The 22960-nt window shown below is 35.0% G+C and overlaps 1 protein-coding gene across 1 annotated transcript; it reads left to right on the forward strand.

Moving 5' to 3' along the window:
- The first annotated feature begins 1979 nt into the window (after window positions 1-1979).
- Window positions 1980-12770, forward strand: LOC136042786 (protein sidekick-like). The gene is made up of 3 exons (XM_065727736.1): window positions 1980-2130; window positions 3158-3423; window positions 11576-12770. The coding sequence occupies exons 1-3, from the start codon at window positions 1980-1982 to the stop codon at window positions 11816-11818; spliced, it is 660 nt and encodes a 219-aa protein (XP_065583808.1). The 3' UTR covers window positions 11819-12770.
- The last annotated feature ends 10190 nt before the right edge of the window (window positions 12771-22960 follow it).

Consider the following 22960-nt stretch of genomic DNA (forward strand, 5'->3'; position numbering starts at 1 on the left):
AACTTAAATTTTATTTATATTTAAAGAAAATTCTGAGCAATGCCCTTCTTCCCCAAAAAGGGCAAAGGCGTGCGATGATGCAACCACCTCCGCCCTACAAAGCGAAGATTTGGACCCTTCTTTGGTCCCCCCACAAAACGGGTAGAATGTGGCCACTTCCGCTCTACAAGGCTATGATGCAGGCCCTTCAAAAGGGGATCCCAGCATGCAAGATGGAGTTGCAAGCCCTAGTGCAATTAAAGTCACTGAAACTCTGGGATATTTTTAGAAAAGCTTAATGTTTTAGAGATAAAAAACTTAATATTTGTTAGGCATGGGGAAATAGCTAGGATGTTGGGAACCTTGTTCTCGGCCCCTGGAGGGATGTTTAATGGCATTTCCCATCCTAAAAAAATTTTTCAGATGTTACTTGTGAGCCATAACAATTCCGAAATCTAAAAAAAGAAAACCAAGAGTTTTAGGCTTAAGAGAAATCGGACTTGCTGAAATAATCAAATATCTTTGAATAGACTTTAGTATGAGAAGACATTAGATTGCCTAAAAAACAAAAAAACTGGCAATTGCAAATATGTTTGTATATATTTTAACAAGGCATTAGAACAGTTCCAAATCCTTAAAAAAGAAAACAAACATTTTTAAGCTTAGTAGAAATCGTTGTTAGAAACCAGACTTGCTTTGATAATCAAATATCTTTGAATGGATACAGTATGAAAATGCTCAAAAGAAAGAGACAAAAAAGAAACTTTTTTGTTTGAGACAAAAAAGTTTGAAGCTTGAAAGTTGAAAGTGAAAAGGCAGCAAATTGTCCACGGGGCCCGGCGGCTGGCCGTCGCAAGAATATTAGTTTGTATTTTGACAAGGGATTACAACAATTCAAAAAACCTAAAAATGAAAACCAAAAGTTTGAACCCTAGTAGATATCGCTGTCAAAAACCAGACTTGCTTTAATAATTAAATATCTTTGAAAAGACTGCAATATGAAAAGACAGCAAATTGTTCTCAAATTGTCTCGGTTAGAAGACAAGTGATAGTGAGAATCCATATATAGAAGCCTGCTGTGTGCCGAGTGCCGGGGACGGGCACTATATATATATATATATATATATATATATATATATATATATATATATATATATATATATATATATATATATATATATATATATATATATATATATATATATATATATAACATCTATTCGAAGCCTCCCTCTTTACACCCTTCCAGGAAGTTCCAATATCCTTCAAATCTTTCCTTATCTCGCCGACGACCTGCTCTCCGTTTAGCCCTAGACGGTTGGGTGAAAAGAACAATCTTCGGCAATATGTCATCCTTCATCCGCAAAACGTGGCCTAATCATCTCAACCTTTCTCTCATTATAGCCCTAGAAAGCGGGATTGAACCACATTTTTCTTAAGCCTAGTGTTTGGATTACGGTCAGTCTGTCGGGTACCCAGAACAATCCGCAGGCAATTTCTCTGGAAAACATCTGGTAAATCTTCATTCTCTTTTCGGAGCGCCCATGCTTCAGAGCCATATTTGACCACTATCAGCAGTGTAGCTTCTAATATTCTAATCTTGGTTTGCAGACTTATTTTCCTATTCTTCCAAACTTTTTTTTACTGTGAAAAAACACCCTGCACCTTAGCTATTCTACTTTTAACATCTTCACTGCTCCCACCATCTTTACTAATAATACTACCGAGGTAAGTGAAACTGCCCACCTGATCAATCTTTTCGTTACCCAACTTCAGCTTCACTTATTCCTAGCCTTAGTGACTTAGTCTTCTTAATATAAATTATCAAACTTATTCTAGAACCCCAAACTCGCCAAACCTTCAAAAGTTCATTCATTTTGCTCACACTTTCATCTAGGATGCTTTAATCATCAGTATAATCTTAGTCCAGGAGATTTTTACCTCCACATATGATTCCGTGGTCTCCCATTGCCTTTCCTGTAAGGACAAAATCCATCGAAATGATCCGTATAAAGGGGGATAGAATACAACCCTGCTTAACTCCTGATTTAATACGAAACCAGCTGCTAACCTCATTTCTTATCTTGACCACAGCAGTGTTATTCTCGTACATAGCACTAATCACTTTAACGTATTTGTCTGGTATACCATGTAAGTATAATATCTTCGCTAAAGATATTCTATCGACCGAATCGAGCGCTTGCTCAGAATCTATAAAACTGAGGACCAATGGCGTTTGACAACTCAGACACTTCTCAGTTATCAACCTATGAGTAAAAATCTGGTCGACACATCCTTTAGCTTTTCTAAATCACAGTGTTCTTCGCTTATAACTTTGTTTGCAACATATCTGAGTCTAAGAAGTATCATATTACTAAGCAATTTTCCACCTTCAGAGACCAGATAAATACCTCAGTAATTACCACACTCATCCTTATCACCTTTATAATACATAGGTTATTTAAGGTTCTTCTAAAGTCGCTAGGTACTTCCCTTATTAAAAAATCATATTCATAATCTTCAGTAATTTATTTCTAACCTCAGAGCCACCATATTTAAAAAACTTATTTACCACAGTATCATCACCTGGAGCCTTATTATTTTTAATCGTTTTAATGCAGTCTTTAATTTTTCCTCACAAAACAAATCTTCCTTCACGTCCATGGTGTCACAAACTTTTTCATTTTCTTCTATATCTATTCCTGCACAAACTCAAAATGTTCTGCCCATCTCTCTTTAACTCTTTGTCCTTATCACTAACTGTGGCCCTTTTTTATCTTTAACTGGGACTAGTCCAGATTGACTACTCCCTCTGAATTTATTAGCGTGCGAATGGAATTTTTTACTATTATGCCGTCTAGCTGCATCTTCCAGATCCTCGGCAATTTTATCTATGGCTTCCACCATTCACCTCCTTAGTTCAAATTTCAATGCATTCTCCGCTTCCTTTACATTCCTTTTGCTTTCATATGATCTATCACTCAGATAATTCTTGTACAAGCCCCTCTTCTTCTCTATTCAGCATTAAGCATAAAGTCCCATCCAACGAAGTTCATAACTTAGCCCCTCTAAAAAAAATTGTCCATAATGTTGTAGGCATACATTTTTCTGTAGGCTTTCATTTTCTTTTTTGAATTAAAGTGCCAAAGTTTCCACTTATATTTGTTTCTTTTCTCAGATGAAGTTACACGGACACTAGAAGAATCAATCAACACCGAAGATTTGGGTTTTGCGATCGAGCTCCGTCAGTCGGCGCGCGTTAAAACTGGCACCTTAGGTCGTCACTCGCTAGAAAGTAGCTCTGGAGCACTTGTGAAACCTCCTCCAAGACCTGCTTCTGCTTCGATTGCATATTCAGATGATGAAAGTGCAAAAGCGTATGATGATAATGATGACGGTAGTAGTGTTACCGAAAGACCGTCATTGAGTTCTTCGGAAAGTCAGGTATGATAAGCTTTTCTGATTGCTAGATCAGTTTTTAAGACAAGAAAAAAAAACGTGTTTTCGAGTTATTTTAACTACAAATTTCTCACTGCAGACCTTCCTCTGCCAATAGAGGCCCCCAAGACATCCAGAAAGACCCATAAATCTTGCTTCATATGTGCTAATCCCCAGAAGTCATGCAACTGGGATGGGAGCAGGTGTGGAAATTAATAACATTACATATGGGATGGGACAGGATTTTATATTTTTTTTTCTAATAAGAGCACGAAAAAAAAGACATTTTCCAAATCTTGGGAGATATTTTTTTTAATGAAAATATTAAAAAATGTATTTTTCAATACCTAGGGTGGAGGTAGAATTGGCTTCCCCTCCCAATTGTTGCATTTGGACTGAAATCTCGTGTGTATATGCTTCAAGTCCTGCTGCTATGTGTACCAAAGTGAATTTTATGGTCTCCCCCCACTTTGGGTTCATACCCTTGGGTTGGTCCTAATACCGTTCTGCTGATTCTATATTATAAGCTAAGATTCATTAAATGCTAATTTGGGCGTTGTTAAATTTTGCATAGTGCTACTGCTAACACAACTACTTACGCTCCTCCTCAATCCTAATCTATTCAAAGCTTCCCTTTTTACACCCTCCTAGGAAGTTCCTATTTCCTTTAAATTTTTCTTTGTGACGTCTTCCCACCCCAGTCGAGGACGACCTGCTTTTCGTTTAGCCCTAAACGGTTGGCTGAAAAGGACAATCTTCGGCAATCTGTCATCCTTCATCCGCTCTACTTACCCTAGCCATCTCTAGCTTTCTTTCATTATAACCCTAAAAAGTGGGATAGAACCACATTTTTCGTACAACCTGCTGTTTGAAATACGGTCAGTCAGCCGGGTACCCAGAACAATCCGTACACAATTTCTATGGAAAACATCTAGCAAATCTTCATCCGCTTTTCGGAGCGCCCACGCTGCAATGCCATATTTGACCACTATCAGCACTGTAGCTTATAATATTCTAATCTTGGTTTGCAGACTTATTTTCCTATTCTTTCAAACTTTTTTAACTGTGAAAACATACCCTGAGCCTAACCTATTCTACTTGTGATATATTCACTGCTCCCACCGTTTGTGCTAATAATACTACCAATATAAGTGAAGCTGCCCACCTGATCCAATCTTTTCGTTACTCTACGTCACTTTCTCAGCTTCGTTTATTCCTGCCTTAGTGATTTAGTCTTCTTAACATTAATTGCCAAAGCTAATCCAGCACCCTGAATTCGCAAAACCTCTAAAAGTTCATTCATTTGCTCACGTTTAAATCATCGGGATAATATAAGTCCAGGAGAGTTTTTCCTCCCCATTTGATTGCGTGGTTTCCCTTTTTTTTTTCCTGTGTTCCTTAAGATAAAGTCCATCAAAATGATTTATATTAAGGGGGATAGAAAACACCCCTACTTAACTTCTGATTTAATACAAAAACATATGCTGGCCTCATTTCCTACCTTAACCACTGCAGTGTTATGAAACAGTTCGTGGTAACGAACTGTAGTAAGGAGTGACCCGGCTCAATAGTACCAAACTGTAAAAAAAAATTTAATACCAATAGCTACATCAAAAGAATTGCATTTTAATGCTGATTTTAAATATATAAATTTCATCAAGTTTAGTCTTACCCGTCAAAAGTTACGAGCCTGAGAAAATTTGCGTTATTTTAGAAAATAGGGGGAAACACCCCTTAAAGTCATAGAATCTTAACAAAAATCACACCATCAGATTCAGCGTCCCAGAGAACCTTACTGTAGAAGTTTTGTATTTTTTGCCAGAAGGCAGATCACGGATGCGTGTTTATCTGTTTGTTTGTTTTTTGTTTTTGTTTTTTGTTTTTTTTCTAATGAGGGCTCATTCTAACGGAAATGAAAAGTTCTAGTGCCCTTTTTAAGTGACCAAAAAATTGGAGTGCACCTAGGCCCCCTCCAACGCTAATTATTTTCCCAAAGTCAACGGATCAAAATTCTGAGATAGCCATTTTATTCAACTTAGTCGAAAAATCTTATAACTATGTCCTTAGGGACGACATTCTCCCCCACAGTCCCCGTGGGAGGGGCTACAAGTTACAAACTTGGACCAGTGCTTACATATAGTAATAGTTATTGGGAAGTGTACAGGCGTTTTCAGGAGGATGTTTTGGTTAGGGGGAGGGGTTGAGAAGAGGGGGATATACTGGGGAAACTTTCCATCGAGGAATTTGTCATGGGGGAAGAAAATTGCCATGAAGGGAGTGCAGGATTTACTTATTTAAAAATAAATATGAAGAAGTTTTTTTCAGCTGGAAGTAAGGAGCAGTATTAAAACTTAAAACGAACAGAAATTATTACCCATATGAGGGGCCCACCTCCTCCTAATACCTCGTTCTTTACGTTAAAGTATTTTTAGTAATGTCAACTATTTATTCGACGGCTTTTGTGATTCAGGGGTCATTCTTAATGAATTGGGGCAAAATTTAAATTTCGTGTAAAGAGAGAGGTACTGACGAGGGGGTGAACCCTCTCATATATGTAATAAAAACATGAGAATAAAAAGTTCTTTACGTAAGCTAATTTATAAGTTACGCATATCTTTTATCAATAAAAAGATTCGTAAAAAATTAAAAGTTCTAGTTGCCTTTTTAATTAACCAAAAATTGGAGGGCAACTAGGCTTCCTCCCCCGTTCTTTTTTTCTCAAAATCATTCGATCAATATTATGAGAAAGCCATTTAGCCCAATATATATATATATATATATATATATATATATATATATATATATATATATATATATATATATATATATATATATGTAAATTTTGTTTTAATTATTCCTCTGCGGAGAGCCAAAATCAAAACATGCATTGATTCAAAAACGTTCAATTCAATTTCAATTCAATTCAATTTATTCAAATAAAACTAAAATATAACACCAATAATAATAAAGATCCTGGAAGTTAAATAAAAAAAAGATCCTGGAAGTTCAGAAATTAAATAAAAAAACAAGCTTTTTCAACTGAAAGTAAGGAGGACATTAAAACTTAAAACGAACAGAAATTACTTCGTATATGAGAGGGGCTGCTTCCTCATCAACGCCCCGCTCTTTAGGCTAAAGTTTTTTACTGTTTTAAAAAGAAGAGTTGAGAGAAAGAGTCAAACTTTAGCGTAAAGAGCGGGGCGTTGGTGAGGAAGCAGCCCCTTTGTTATACGAAGTAATTTCTGTTCGTTTTAAGTTTTAGTGTTGCTCCTTACTTTAAGTTGGAAAAACTTGTTGTTTTTTATTTTTCTCGTACATAGCACTAATCACTTTGCTGTATATGTCTGGTATACCACACAAAGATAAGACCTTTGTCAAAGCTCTTTTTTCAACAGAATCGAACGTTTGCTCATAAGCTATAAAATTGAGGACCAAAGGTGTTTGACAACTCATACACTTCTCGATTATTAACATATGACTGAAAATTTGGTCGACACATCCTCTACCTTTTCTAAAACAGCATTGTTCTTCTCCTAAAACTTTTTCTACAGCATCTCTACCTACAGATTTGCTACCTACAGAGACCAGACTAATTCCTCGATAATTACCACACTCACTCTTATCACCATTTCTTATACAATGGTTTAATTACGGTTCTCCTAAAATCGCTAGGTACTTTACCTTTATCAAAAATCAGGCTCATAATCCTCAGTAACATATTTCTAACCTCAGAGCCACCATATATAAGAAACTCATTTACCACACTATCAGCACCTGGAGCCTTATTATTTTTTAATCCTTTTAGTGCTGTCGCTAATTCTTTCTCACAAAACAAATCTTCCTGCAACTCTATCTTGGTTTAGCACATTCTCAAAATGTTCCGCTCATCTCTCTTTAACTCTTTCCATATCACTAATTGTAGCCCCTTTCCTATCTTTCCTAAGACACTATCAGCACTATCATACCCTGATTTTTTTTAGTCATAAAATGAGCAATTAGTATTCTATTATTGATACCTTCCCAGTCCAAACAAGACTTAGCGGCTTCCTTATCAAACAATTCGTGGTAACGAACTGTAAGCAAGAAGCGAACCGACTAAATAGTCACAGAGACTCCAAAAACCGAATTTTGATACAAATAGATACAATAAAAAAATCGGATTTTTATGTTGATTTCAAATATATACTTTTCATCATGTTTGTTTTCCCATCAAAAGTTACGAGCCTGACTAAATTTTCCGTATTTTCGAAAAAAATGAGGAAACATCACATAAAGCCAATAGAATCTTAATGATTCTTAATTCAGGTTCAGCGTATCAGAAAACCGTACTGAAGAGGCTCCTATCTGCAAAAATGGAATTATGTATTTTTTGCCTGAAGAAAGATCACAGATGTGTGTTAATTTTTTTTCAGGGTTATCGTATCAACCTAGTGGTCCTAGAATGTTGCGAGAGGGCTCATTCGAATGGAAATTAAAAGCTCTAGTGCCCTTTTATAAGTGACCAAAATAAATTTGAGAGCATCTAGGCCCTCTCCCTCGCTCATTTTTTCCTAAAGTCACCGGATCGAAATTTTGGAGATAGCCATTTTGTTCAACAGAAGTAAAAAAATCCAATAACTATGTCTTTGAGGACGACTTAATCCCCCACAGCTCCCGATTGAAGGTCTGCACATTATGAACTTTGCCCATTGTCTACTTATAGTATTTATTAGAAGTAAACAGACATTTTCAGGAGGGGATTTTCTTCTGGGGGGGGGGGGTCAGGGGGAGAGGGTTACGTGGAAGGATCTTTTCCTGGAGGAATTCTTCATGGGGGAAAAAATCTCCATGCTGGGAATTCCCAGCATTATTTAAAAACGATCAGCATTTAAGTTTTTTTTAAAGCAAATTTTTTCAGCTGAGCAGCATTAAAAATTAAAGCAAACAGATATTATTATTTGAGAGGGTTCGCCCTCTCATCAATATCTTGCTCTTTACGCTAAAGTATTTTTAGTTATTTAAAAAGAGCTATTTATTCTAATTAAACGGCTTTTTGGATTAGGGGCATTCTTAAAGAATTGGAACAAAATTCAAACTTTAGCGGAAAGAGCGAGATATTGACGAGCGGGCAAACTCCCTCATATTACGTATATGAGGGAGTTTCTTCCCCTCGTCAGTGCCTCGCTCTTTAAGCTGAAGTTAGAATTTTTTTTTTAAATAATGGCTGATATAAATAATAATTTTTTGTGTTATTTTTCGGCCAGTCTTAGCATTTAATATTATCTTTAGCATCTCTTTAACTATGATCTTTATATGATAATAAACCAAAGATACTGTATGTTTTCGGCTTGTGGTTGTTATTAAATAAATAAAAAAAGTTTTTTACAACTCAGAGAAAGGAACAACATAAGAACTTGAAACGAGCAGAAATTAGGACGTCTTTGAGGGGATTTCCCCCTCTCATTACCTCACTTTTTACGCTAATGTTTGATTTTTTGTTCCAATTATTTAGGAATGACCCCTGGCACACAAAAACGTTTAATTAGAACAATAAGCTCTTTATAAATTCACAAACATTTTAGCGTAAACTGCGAGGTACTGAGGAGGGGCCAAATCCCTCATATACGTAATAACAACCAAAAGAAAAATCTGAGAAATTGTGGTTCAAACAGTTCATGGTAACGAACTATAAGTAAGGAGCGACCCGGCTCAATAGTAACTGAAACTCTAAAAAACTGTTTAAAAAAAGGATTTTAATACCAATAGATATATTAAAAGAATCGCCTTTTTAGGTTGATTTCAAATATATAAATTTCAGTCTTACCCATCAAAGGTTATAAGCCTGAGAAAGTTTTCCTGATTTTCAAAAAAAGGGGGAACTGATCTTAATGAAAATCGCACCATTTAGATTCAGCGTACAAGGGTACTCTATTGTATAGGTTTCAAGCTCCTAAAGAAAGATCATGGATGCGTGTCTATTTGTTGTTCTTTTTTTGTTTTTGTTTTTCTTTGTTTTTTTTTCAGGGGTGATTGTATCAACACAGAGGTCCTAAAATATCAGAAGAGTGGTCATTTGAACGGGAATTATGAGTTCTAGTGCAGTTTTTAAGTGACCAAAAAATTGGAGGGAAACTAGGCCCTCTCCCCCGCCACTTTTTTCCCAAAATCGTCTGATCAAAATTTTTTTATAGCCATTTTGTTCATCATAATTGAAAGGCCCAATAACTATGCCTTTTTTTGTATAACATGCTTCCCCCCCCCCAACAGCCCCTGGGGAAAGGTTTTTAAGTTATAAAATTTGTCCGTTGTTTACTCATCGGGTGGAGGAAAGAGATTTCTTCTGAGGGGGTTTTTCCACGGGGGAATTTTCCATGGGGAGGGAAGTTCCAGGGAGTAAACTTGTCTGGGGAAATTATACACTGCGGGAATTTGCCAGAATTCTTATACAAAATTCTTTTTATGTGTCTTGCTTTCTCTTTTCCGTTTCAATTTGACGTGCGGGGTGGTTAAGAGTAAGTATCCGGGGTAAATTTTCACGGGGATTAAATTGTTTGGAGGACATTGCCATAATTAGGGGGTTTCTCCGGGAAGGAGGGTTCAGATTTTCTGGCATTATTTAAAAATCGATCAGAAATTAAGTAACAAAAAATAGTTTTTTCTACTGAAAGTGAGGAGCGACATTAAAGCTTAAAACGAACAGAAATTATTCCGTATATGGAAGGGGCTGTCCCCTCCTCAACGCCTCGCTCTTTACGCTAATGTTTGACTTTTTCTCACAGCTCTATTTTTTTAAACAATAAAAAACTTTACCGTAGAGAGCGAGGAGTTGAGGAGGGGACAGCCCTTTTATATACATAATGATTTCTGTTTGTTTTAAGTTTTGATATCACTCCTTAATTTCAGTAGAAAAACAGGTTTTGTATTTAATTCATCATGAGGCCTACTCATGATGTTTTCCTTTTAATTTTGCGTTGAGTTGCTTTTACCATATATTACATGGGCTTGGCATTAATGTGCTCTTAGCTGTTTCCATTTTTTTGTGTGTACAGTTTTGTTTTTACCTGACTTTTATTTAAGAAAAAAAACTATGTATATTAAGCAATAATCAATTATTAATAATTAAAACTAATCAAATACTGTTAATATTTTCATTATTAATATTAATCATTTTTAAAATTATTTGATTATTTAAATTAAATATTATTTAATGGAATATTATCTTACATAATTAATTACTAATAATTAGATAATCCAAATTTATTTAATATATTAAAAACAATATTTTGTATTTATTGATAATCTTATTTTTATTCTTTAGGTATCGAAAGTCAAGAAGAAAGTGGGCGTTCAAATCCACATAGTTTTGTGAACCGTTATGCCAATGTGAACGATAATTAATGAGCATAATTACTAATGAACATAATTGATAAATAATAATTAAATAATTCAAAATTGTATTTAATATATTAAAAAATAATTTGTATTTATTGATAATCTTATTTTTATTTTTTAGTCATCAGAACACGAGAGTGTGCGTTCAAATCCATATAGTTTTGTGTGCCATTTTGCCAATATGAACGATAATTAATGAACATAATTAATTAATAATAACATAATTAATGATGAATATTAACTAATTAATAATAATTAAATAATTCAACATTGTATTTAATATATTTAAAAAAAAATAATTTGTATTTATTGATAATCTTATTTTTATTTTTTAGTCATCAGAAAGTGAAGAAGAGAGTGTGCGTTCAAATCCACATAGTTTTGTGAACTATTATGCCAATGTGAACGATAATTAATGAACATAATTAATTAATAATAACATAATTAATGATAAACTTAATTAATTAACAATAATTAAATAATTCATAATTGTATTTGTGATATTAAAAAAAAATTGTATTTATTGATAATCTTATTTCTATTTTTTTAGTCATCAGAAAGTGAAGAAGAGAGTATGCGTTTAAATCCACATTGCTTCGTGAACCATGTGAACGAAGGCATGTGATGCCAATGTGAACGATAATTAATGAACATAATTAATTAATAATAACATAATCAATGATGAACATAATAAACATTATTAACTAGTAATAATTAGATAATTTAAAATTGTGTTTAATATATTAAAAAAATTGTATTTATTGATAATCTAATTTTTATTTTTCAGTCATCAGAAAGTGAAGAAGAGAGTGTGCGTTCAAATCCACATAGTTTTGTGAACCATTATGCCAATGTGAATGATACGTTAAGACAATCGTGGAAAAGACAAAGACCAGTTCGTAATTACTCCTCGTACACAGACTCGGAGGAAGAGGGCTCCGCTGTTATGAGTTTAAACGGAGGGCAAATTGTGATGAATAATTTGGCTCGAAGTAGAGCGCCAGTTAGTGGATTTTCGTCATTTGTTTGATAATTTTTCCAGTCGAGCCATTTTTGAGGACTTAAATCCCCTATATTATTTATATTGCCCTCCCCCCCCAAAAAAAAAGTCTTAATCAAGCCCTGTTTTAATTAGTGAAGCATAATAAGCTTAATTATGACTGGGGTGAGTAGATTATAAAAGGTCACACCCTAGCCTCTTTTCGAACAAATATCAGCGACAAAGATATTGAAAATAACGCCCCTTTTTCTTTCAAGTTAATAGCTATGGTTTCAATGTAATGTGAATGAAAAAGTTTTTTTCTTTTATAGGATTAAAAGAATTTTGTTCTTTTATAGCATTGTTACTGTTATTCGCCTTATTCTTGCTATTGTAGTTATAAATTCTTATTACCATATTAGCCAGTTAAAATCTGACCACACTAGTTTTATTTTTTAGCATAGCTACAAGAATCTATTTAAGCGTACCCTCAGGTAAGGATAATGAGACATAAATTTGCGGATTGACTAACATTTCGTCAGACCTTTTGCTCTTTCCAGGACCGTATCCATGTTCTAGGGTGGATTACACAGGAAGAACTGGGTTCTGGATGGGGCAGTTGCCCCCCCCCCCCTGCCCCATAGTAAATTACCCTCCTGTTACTACTGACATCTCACTGCAGCACAAGGCTAACTGAGGCCAAGACAGTTGTGCACATTCCTCCTCCTCCCCAAACTATTCAAGTCTTTTTTCTTTACCTCCTTCCAACAAGTTCCAATTTCTTGTAAATCTTTTCTCAAGTCGATGCCTGGTTATCCATTGGTGAAATTAAGCACCTTGTTCTAATCATGTTTCTTTGGTGATTGCTAAGTCTGACAAGCCATCCTGTGTAAGCTTTATTGTTAAGGCGAAATTCGGAGGGGGGAGGGAACTTAAAAGGATAATTTACAATTCAAACTAATTTAAACTTTAATAAAATTTAATAAACTTTAATAAAATAAAGAGCTGCTAAATGGAAAGAATTCATAAATGATTAATAAGCTTAATATATATATGTATACATATATATATATATAAATATATATATATATATATATATATATATATATATATATATATATATATATATATATATATTTATATATATAGTTATATATATAGACTGAATCGACCATATCGTAGATAGTAGACTGAATATGTAAGAAATACGTCAACCTTGTTAATAGTCAGAATCATTTTCGAAATTTCCTGGTAATAAAAAGCTTTTTTCAAATCTCTGCCAAATTTTCTAATCTCTGATTTAGTAAAAAAAAATTCATCGATTATATTTCTGTGCTTAGGAAAAAATTAATGCCTAAAAAGTTTGCGAAAAGGCTATAACTTATAAGTTCCTATTTTTGCTTAAATATCAATATTTTTGTGTTCGATATATTTTGATTACTTGCTGACTTTGAGTCCGGTTAACTACAAATTTTACTTACCTTTAAAATCAAATTGACAATATAGAATTCGTTTGAAGCTTTTTCTAATCTGTTTTTGTTGGCTTAGACGGGATTGACCTCTGAGTGGCTCAAACAAAATATGACACTGTCTTTCTAGTGCAATTACAAATTATCATTCTTTTGTTTATGTTTCCTGAATTACAATTAAGGATTTCATGGATTTAGAGTTAACGATTTACTTAATTAAGGATTTAAAATTAAGGATGGGGGGGGGATCAAATTTTTCTCTCTTCTTTTTTCGGATTTTCTTCATTCTCCTTTTCTTCTTCAGTTTTTTGGATTTTGGTTGCATGGGGTTGAACTAAGTAGGGGTTTATTAAAGGGGACTGAATGGAGTCAAGTTAATCAGTGATTCGTTATAATGGGATGATAAACACGGGAAATCAAATCTTTCCGTGTTTATTCGCTTTCTCTTGTTTTCTTTTTAATTAATTAAATTACTTAATCTATTAACTCAAAACATATCCATATTATTGTTTACATTTTGTGAATAACGCATATGACAAGGACCTACAGGGGCATTGCCTTCCGGGGCATTGAACTGCAGTACTTTTTTCCGCGGATCGCCCTTAAGAGCTATCTGTATATTGTTCGAGATATCTGTTGATGGTATATTAGTATTTTCGTTGTATTTATTTAACTGATAAAGAATAATGGCGACTTTCACAAAAAGTCGACTTATTTTTCTACTGAGTACCCAAAAACATTAGGGGCACCCCCCTCTCCTCTTATGTGACGGCCCCGCTGCTACTATAACTATTGCTACTGCATTTCCTAAGGGTACTAAGGCCCCCCTTACGTGACGGGCCTGCTGCTACTACAACTATTGTTACTGCACTTCCTAAGGGTATTAAGGTGAAGTTTTCAAGGAATGTTTTGGCGAATATTGAATTAAATCAAAATGAACTATGACCTTGTAGATTTTCAAAAAGTGACAAACCAATGCATCCAGAACGGTTTCCGTTATTAAGTTTGAACTTCGAAAAGGATGTAAATCATTAATTTAGACCTTCCTTACTTAGTAAAGGCCTCCTTTTTTAGTCCAAGGCTGTGCAGAAAATAAGTTATTGGCGGCGGGGGGATGGGCTCATGCAACAACGAAACTGACTTATACTTTTTGGCCATTAGTTAATATCATTTTTTATTTTTAGTAACTTTTAGCGTTTCGAGGGGGGGGGAAACCTGGATGCCTCTACTTTATCCAGAGGAATGAACCTTTTCAATTATCGAAAGAATTGCGTTCGATTTAGTCATAAAATGCAGGAAATGTGCATTTCCAGTAATTTTATGCATTTTGGGTATGATAGAGGTCAAGCCCCTGGGGCTGAACTTTATTTTTTTTCTTTCTTTTTTTGTCATTTTTGGAACAACTATTTAGGTGTATTCTCTATTTAGCCATGTGTTTTGGTGTATTCTGTTTTTTCAATTTGATTTTACCAAAAGAGGACGTTACACCAGATATGAGTACATAAAATATAATATGATGAACCTTCTTTTAATGAATTAGTAGACATACTCATGATTTCCATGTCTCTTATTGTTAAAAGAACATAAGATTTAATAAGTTTATTAATAGTATCATCACAAACTTATATTTTTTTTTATATACGTGTCTGTTATATTATTTTTCTTAGAAGGTATATTTGTTTTTCACCGCATTGGGGTATATACATGTTTTTTTTTTATATCTGCATTTTTCGTGCATATTACACAAATTGTTATTTCTTATTTGTCCCTTCCGTTCATTTTTTACTTGTGTTTTCTTCTTTTTTTCTTTCTGTTTCTGGCTTTTCGCTTTTGTGTCCTACTGCCATTGATAACAATCTAATACATCTTTTCTGTGACTATAGATTTGAAAGGTTCTTACCATTAAAAACGAAATAAAATATGTAACTCAATTGTGTTTAAAAGAAAGAGCATTACTATATTACTAGGACAGGCTAAAGATACTACTTTAAAATAAGGAACCTCATAAGACATACTGAGTAGTGCCGCCAAATCAGAAAAATTCTCAAGGTAGAGGAAGGGGGGTGAAATGTGTCTTAGAAGTCTTAGGCGGCTTGAATTTTCTTTGACTTATTTTCACTGATAGTGCCAAAAAGATTAATTTTCAATGAAAATACCAAAAAATCTATTTTTCGAAACCCACAAGGAACCGAGGGTGGGGGAAGTAGGTCTCTGCGCTTGCAGGAAAAATCAATTACTCGAGAATTAAAAGAAAACTACTGCATCTGCTCCAAAATGTCTGGTAACAATAGCTAATTTGAGCTTGACTTTGAAGAAAAAAAGATCTGCTGGAACTCTTTTTGTGTTGTATATTTTTCTCAGAGAATTCCCATAAAAATAGACTTCGAACTCACCGGTGGTGTTAAGCTGTGTAAGACAAAAGTTGCTGAGAAATTTGATTCAACTAAGAAGAAAAATGTTACGCGTTCATATAAAAATATTATTAGCCCGTAATTAGTATACATATTTTGAATTATTTATTGTCTTCTTAATTTTATATAATAAAAATATGCTATTTACTATACCAAAAATGGTTAAGATGTAATAAATCGGTTCAGGCTTAAAGTTTATTTGGTAAACCTTTTGGCTAAAAATATAGAAACTGCGAATGAAATTTCTCTGTCAAAAACTCTTACAATATAATTTTTTTCTTCAATTTATATTATTTTTTTTCTAGTTTTTTTTGAGAAATTTTCTCAGAATGTATTAATTGGAAAGCGACTCAGAAGTCTTCATTTTCTTCTCGCTTTATTATATCTCATTCAAAATGATCTTTGTGACAATGGTTATAAATAGATATTGTGTCTTGTATATGTGTTATATTGATTTTGTGTTGTATATATTTTTGTCTGTGAATATTCCAGTTAAATAAGATATGCGCCTTAGTTTTCGCAATAAATATTTAAATGATTAATTTTTCTGTATATTCTGCATAAGATAATCCTGTGGTTCTACAGGGTTAAACAGAATGCTAAACTGCAGGACTGCTACTAACTACCACTCGACCGCCACTCGAGTTGCCACTCGACCGTAACTGCTTAACGGTGCCAGTCGAGTGAAAGGTGGTGTTTTTGCGGTGCAATTTGTTTTTCTAAAATAGATTTCAAAGAAGAAAATACAAAAGATAATACATTTTTTAATGATAGTTTTTTTTTTAAAGTTTCACTGGTCGTGGCAATACACGTTTGCTCACTCAAAAAAAAGAAATCTTCAGCAGGATTTTAATCGGTCACCATATCCCTCCGCCCCAAAGGAAAACAGGTCGTGACACCCTTGCCTAAAATTTCAAATACCCAAGGCAAATTTTAAATTTTGCTTCTTGACCAATTTACCCCTCCTTCAGAAAGCCTGGATCCAGCAGTTCCGGTTTTTACGGCTAAAACGATTAAAATTTGCATGAAAATAAAACTTTGCAGATGTTTGGAGACCTGAGGACTAGGCTTGAAAAGAATCCATCTGATTCCATGCAAACCTACAGGGTTTGTGGTGACTTTGACTTCATTTTTTTCATTGCAAAAGCCACTACTTTAGTTTTTTGAAGAATTGGATTAAAAAACAGAAAATGAATTTGCTATCAATAAAATTCATTAATATGATCAAGACCACTTTTTAATGAGAATCATGGTACTAAAAGAAATAAAAATGTTAGAAAGAAACATCCAGATGGACAGAAACAGGTCAATTGGAATCGGACCTACCGTATAGAGATTCGCCAATGATTACATCTGAGCAGAATATTATAGGTCATAGAGATGCACTCTTTCGAACTTGCATTGATCTTTACTTTAAGGACACACTTAACAAGTCCTGGCTCTAACTCCGCCTTGCCACAACTATCTTAGAGCTGGCAATTTTTAATGTTAAGTTTTTGAGCTAAAACGATTTGGCCTCTCAGTTTCAGCTTCCCTTAGAACACTGAAATGCCGCTCGGCAATGACATTTGACAATGGCAGTGAAAAAAAGTACTGAGTCATTTTCCGGACGTTTGGAAACATGACTCCCCCTGTAGAAGATTTAATTGTAAAATTATTGCGCCAGTAGACCACTATGTCCAATTCGTTTGCAAGATATACTCCTTCAGGTAAAGTTAAATTTGATATGGACCGCCATTCCTGCTCCAGCTTATTCCAAATACCAGATTCTCAGTGCTCCAAGAATTTATGAAAACCAGGAACTCCTAGCTCGTAGCTAGAGCTTGGAGTCAAGAACTGGATGACGTTTTAGATCTTGTCGGAGAAGAAAAATGATCAAGAATTGGCTTGATAGATTCAATGTAAAAGTCTCTTGAGGAGCGACGAATTTGGAGACTTTCGGCCACGAAACGGCCATCAACAACTTCCTTCGTTTCCAGCCCCAAAGGAAATTATGTCTTTTATACCCGATATAGACACTGTTATCGGGAAGATAACACGCTTCAGCGCAAGGGTTGATGGAAAAAGAATTAGCTACTTACTTAATTTCTTTCACGTCTGGGGTGTATAGGGCAGTGACGGTTGACTTATAACTTGACCGATCTTGTGTCAAAGACCAAAGTTTTTTCAGAGTGGTTAGGAGACTGGTCGTCTCTTTCTCCAAGGATCGACCAAGTGTGCTGCGTTATCTTCCACTCCTTCGAATGCCGGGTGGGGTCCAACACCATAAAGCAATTTTGTACATGGATTTTCAAGAGGTGAAGTAAGGGTTTTTGAGCCTGAAACATAATATTAATATTGCATATAAGGCTGACAACTTAAGCTAATTCTAACTTTCTTAAATTATCAAAATAAGAAGTATTTTTAACTCTTTTGTTTAATAAGAAACTTAAATTCTATTTCTATTTAAAGAAAATTCTGAGCAACGCCCTTCTTCCCCAAAAAGGGCAAAGGCGTGCGATGATGATGCAACCACCTCTGCCCTACAAATTGAAGATGCTTATTCTTCTGCGGTCCCCCAACAAAGAGGGGAGAACGCGGCTATTTCTGCTCTACAAGGCCATGATGCAGGCCATAATGCTGGGATCAAAAGGCGATCCCAGCATGCAAGATGGAGTTGCAAGCCCTAGCGTATTTAAAGTCAAAGAAGCTCTGTGATATTTTTAACTAAGCTTAACGTTTATGGGATACAAAACTTAATATTTTTTCGGCATGGGGAAATAGCTAAGATGCTGGGACCCTTGTTCTTGACTCTTGGAGGGATGTTTAATGGTGTTTTCCATCCTAAAAAAGGTTTCTCTTTAGTTTAATAAAGGAAAAATACCAGAATCCTCTCGATAGTTTTGAGGAGCTTTGAGGAGCCTCTAGCCTCCAAAAAAATAGGCGGAATTTCACTGGACTTAAAGTAGAAAACTGATTTCATTTTGGTACGGTGATTCCATTTTTCTAGAGAATGACTCTGTGTAGTTAAAATAAGATTCTTTTTTTTTAGATTATCCTAGAGATATTTTTCTTGACTGTTCTTTCGGAGGGTATTTTTCATACTTTCTGGGGATAAATTGAAATATTTCCTGTTTTTATTTTTTCAAGAAAACTTTCCTTTATGAACAGCATTTTAGAAAAGTTTCACTGTTGAAGGAGGGCCATGTATCTGCTTATGATGTATGTATGTATATATTTACTTCCCATCAAACGAAACAGATGGAGTAAAAGATAAAAAAAAAGCAAAGAACACAATACAAAACAATGCACAAATACAAGAAAAATAAAGAACAAATTGATATCTAACTATAATATATATTATAGAAGGGGATTTAAAACACCCTCCTAACTATAAGAAGGGGATTTGAGGACCCTAATCCTAAGATTAATCTATATATATAAAAATAAGTTGTCTGTGTGTGTGTGTGTCTGTCAAGTGACGTCATGTTTGTGTGTCGACTGACGTCATGTTTTCGACTGACGAAATTACAGACCGGGACATCGGGACACAAATGACGACCGGAACACCGGCACATAGGGAATATAAATGACGACCGGGACACTCAAAGAGAAAACGACAGGGACACAAGGAATGTTCGATTAGCAATCACCATCAAAAAAGCACCGGGACACAAATGACGACCGGGACACAGGGAGTATAAATGACGACCAGGACATAAGTAAAAAAAACTAAAAAAAATATAAAAAAGGTAAAAACTACAAAAAAAAACTAAAAAGAAAAAAAAACTAATAAAAAAAACTAAAAAAGCTAAAAAACTAAAAAAACTAAAAAAGAAAAAAAAGAAAAAAAGGAAAAAAATGAAAAATAAAGGAGAAAAACAAAACTAAAAAAAAATAAAAATAAAAAAAAACTAAAAAGAAACAAGAAAAAAAAATTAAAAAACTAAAAAAAAGGAAAAACCAAAAAAAAACTAAAAAGAAAAAAGGGGAAAAATACAAAAATTTATTTCATCATATACCGTTTCAAAAACGAATGTATATACAGACCGGGACACCGGGATACAAATGACGACCGGGACACAGGGAATATAAATGACGACCGGGACACAACTACAACGGGGACGCCGGGGGGCACAGGGGGATATATAAATGACGATGGCGACACAGGGAATGGTAGATTAGCAATGACCATCAACAAAGCTCAAGGGCAATCATTAGAATCATGAGGTATAACTGAAAAACTAAAAAAAGGTAAAAAACTAAAAAAAGACCAATTCAAAAACGAATGTATATACAGACCGGGACACGGGGACACAAATGAAGACCGGGACACCGGGACACAAGGAATATAAATGACCCCCGGGACACTGAAAGAGAAATCATAGACTGGGACACCGGGACACAAATGACGACTGGGACACAGGGAATATGAATGACGACCAGGACACAGGGATACAACTACAACGGGGACGCCGGGGAGCATAGGGGGATATATAAATGACGACGGCGACACAGGAAATGGTCGATTAGCAATCACCATCAACAAAGCTCAAGGGCAATCATTAGAATCATGAGGTATAGATCTGAATACGGATTGTTTTCCCGTGAACCATTATATGTTGCATGTTCAAGAGTCGGTACACCTGACAATCTATTTATATGCACAGACAATGGAAAAGCAAAGAATGTTGTATATTCGCAAGTTTTACGTAGTTGAAAACATATATATATATATATATATATATATATATATATATATATATATATATATATATATATCTATCAATATTCACAGGTGGGACATAGGGACACAACTACAATGGCGCGCAACTAATATGGCGCGTAACGACTTACGTGCGCGGGGGGGGGCTTAGGGGGGGGGGCGAAGCGCCCCCACCAACTAGGTGTTGGTGGGCCCAACAGCTAGTAATATATATTTTTTTGTCTAATATATATTCTTTTTTCATGGTAATAATATATTTCATTTCGGGATATTATCATAAATATTTCAAGGGAATAATAATTTTTTTATTTCAGCCCGCCAATGATGATCCAGCATGGATCAAGCAACTATGAATCGATTTCTTTGGCAAGGATAAAGCACCTGTGGTAGCCTACACCCCCAACAGAAGTTTCTTAAGACTTGTAATTTCAATGGGAGGACTTTGCACTAGCTGAAGCGTAAAGGAGGCAACTTGCCCTATGTGTTTAGTTTCTGGCTCTTAAATTCTTAGCTGGTAGAATACTTTCACCAAGACCATACTGCCACTTTGGCTCCATTTATGGAAACATTACTGGGTCATAAATCTATGGTTGGTAGTATGGGGGTTCTATATAACAACGGTCACTTCAACCCTCCAAAATTCGCAGACTAATAATATCTTCTATTTCAACCTAATGTTTTCTTTTTAGAGTGAAATCGAGAAAATTTCAAAGGGCTATTAGCCTCTTATTGTTTTTTTCAAGGTTCGTATACCTAAACCCCTTCAACATCCTCACATGTAGTAGTATTCGAATGGATCCAGTTGACCTAATCCACTCCTATGTAAGCAAGATTAGGGCCCTTCTCGAAAATAAGATTGGGGGCGGGAGGTAGGAATAGCATAAAAGATCCCATCGCTCAAAAAATATTTCTTGAATGAAATATAAGGTAAAGTATACTCACATTACCTGCAAATGGAAATGCAGGTGCTTCACACCGGCTTGCAAAATTTTGAGGGCGTTTTTTTCAGAGTAGGTGGGTTTTATTTTTAATAGGGTGGAAAATTTAATAAGATGGGAAGCGGTTCAGTGGTTTTGTTTATTTAAAGATTGGATTTTAATTCAACTTAGTTTTGAGATTAATTTGTTTGAAGAGTCGGAAAGGAGATGGGGCTGTAAAATGCAATGTTGATTTGAAGGATTGTAGAGGTGTACAACGCTTTTCTTTCGATACGGGTTTAGAGTGCTTTAAGCACGAGGTCTTTTTTCCAGGGCATAAAACTACGGCAAAGGATACTGGTCAAAACGTTTTGACAATTTGGCTGTTAATGGGAATGGGAAGGGAGAATAGTCTCCTAAAGGAGATTTTAACTGTTTAAAGGGGCTATATCCTGTAACACTTAAGGGGATAGATATATTTGAGAGAGCTTATAAGCATTTAAAGATTGGTAATACAGTTTTATAACAAGATACAGAATATGAAGAGGGTGAACTTAGAGATAAATAAGGGGCAATAAATTCAGTGAGGGCTCCGTCCATTGAATCGGTGAAACACTGGTTATGGCTTCTTTATGTGCCTGCCAGTGAACTTGATGCAATTGGAAATTTTTTCCAATTCCACATATTACTTGGGTTTCAACTGAGTGTACAAAGAGGTTACTTGCTGCTATTATTCATTGTGTCAGCCTAGATTTCGTACCAAATTAAAATTGAAACACCAGCGTTATGGGTACTAATCGTGGAAACAGTTTTGGGTGACGATGCCATCTTGCGTTTCAGAACTTTCTGAAATTCGCTTTTGCAGAGCGACAAGGTAGCATTAGGCGTCGAAGAAACACTCATGGATGTGTGCAATCCATTAAATTCGAATCGTCTTAGAGAACATGAAGTCATTGCAGTCTTTATGCTCTTGTGCAATAGGAATCGAGTAACACAATGCAATTGGTAAAGGTATTTGAGAAGCTGGGTTGCGAGGATTGTTTAGGCGCAGATATGGTTGCACTTCTTAAAACAGCCAATAAGTCAATTTCACGGCTACACAAAGCAAACTATCCAGTGACTCTATTACCTGAGGTAAAAGAGTTGGTAATTGAAAATAAAGGAATGTGGTGGGTACGTGAGAGAAAATTTTTTGAAGATAGTGGGGAAATGCTCGTCTGGGACCATGATCATTAAAGTAATCTAATGTCTCGGCTTGGGGATGGGAACAACTTTCATGGATTGGCACATAAACATTGAAATTTAAATTTTAAGCAACAATACTTTCTACCGGTTTACATAAATAGTTCCAACTATGATTTTAAAATCATATTACTAGCGTTGGCGCGTTTGCAAAAAGGTGAAGTTGCAGACGGTGCATGGGTAGATGGATCTTTTTCATACAATATCATACCCAAATAATCTGAGAAGTTGCTTCTCTTACAATTTAAATGAAGAACAGTTGAAAATAATCACAATAAATAATATTTTTTTTTACTTTGTTAAGACAAATAGTGTACCGCTCCACCTCAAGGCTATGTAAGGAAAAACTGCCACCCATCGAAGCGTTTTATGATTCACTTCATGATCGTCAATGCACCACTGCCAACCATGGATTTACTATAAAACTTTGGGTCAAAGGAGGATGTGAA

Source organism: Artemia franciscana, unplaced genomic scaffold, assembly GCF_032884065.1.
Source record: "Artemia franciscana unplaced genomic scaffold, ASM3288406v1 Scaffold_2006, whole genome shotgun sequence".
NCBI lineage: Eukaryota > Metazoa > Arthropoda > Branchiopoda > Anostraca > Artemiidae > Artemia > Artemia franciscana.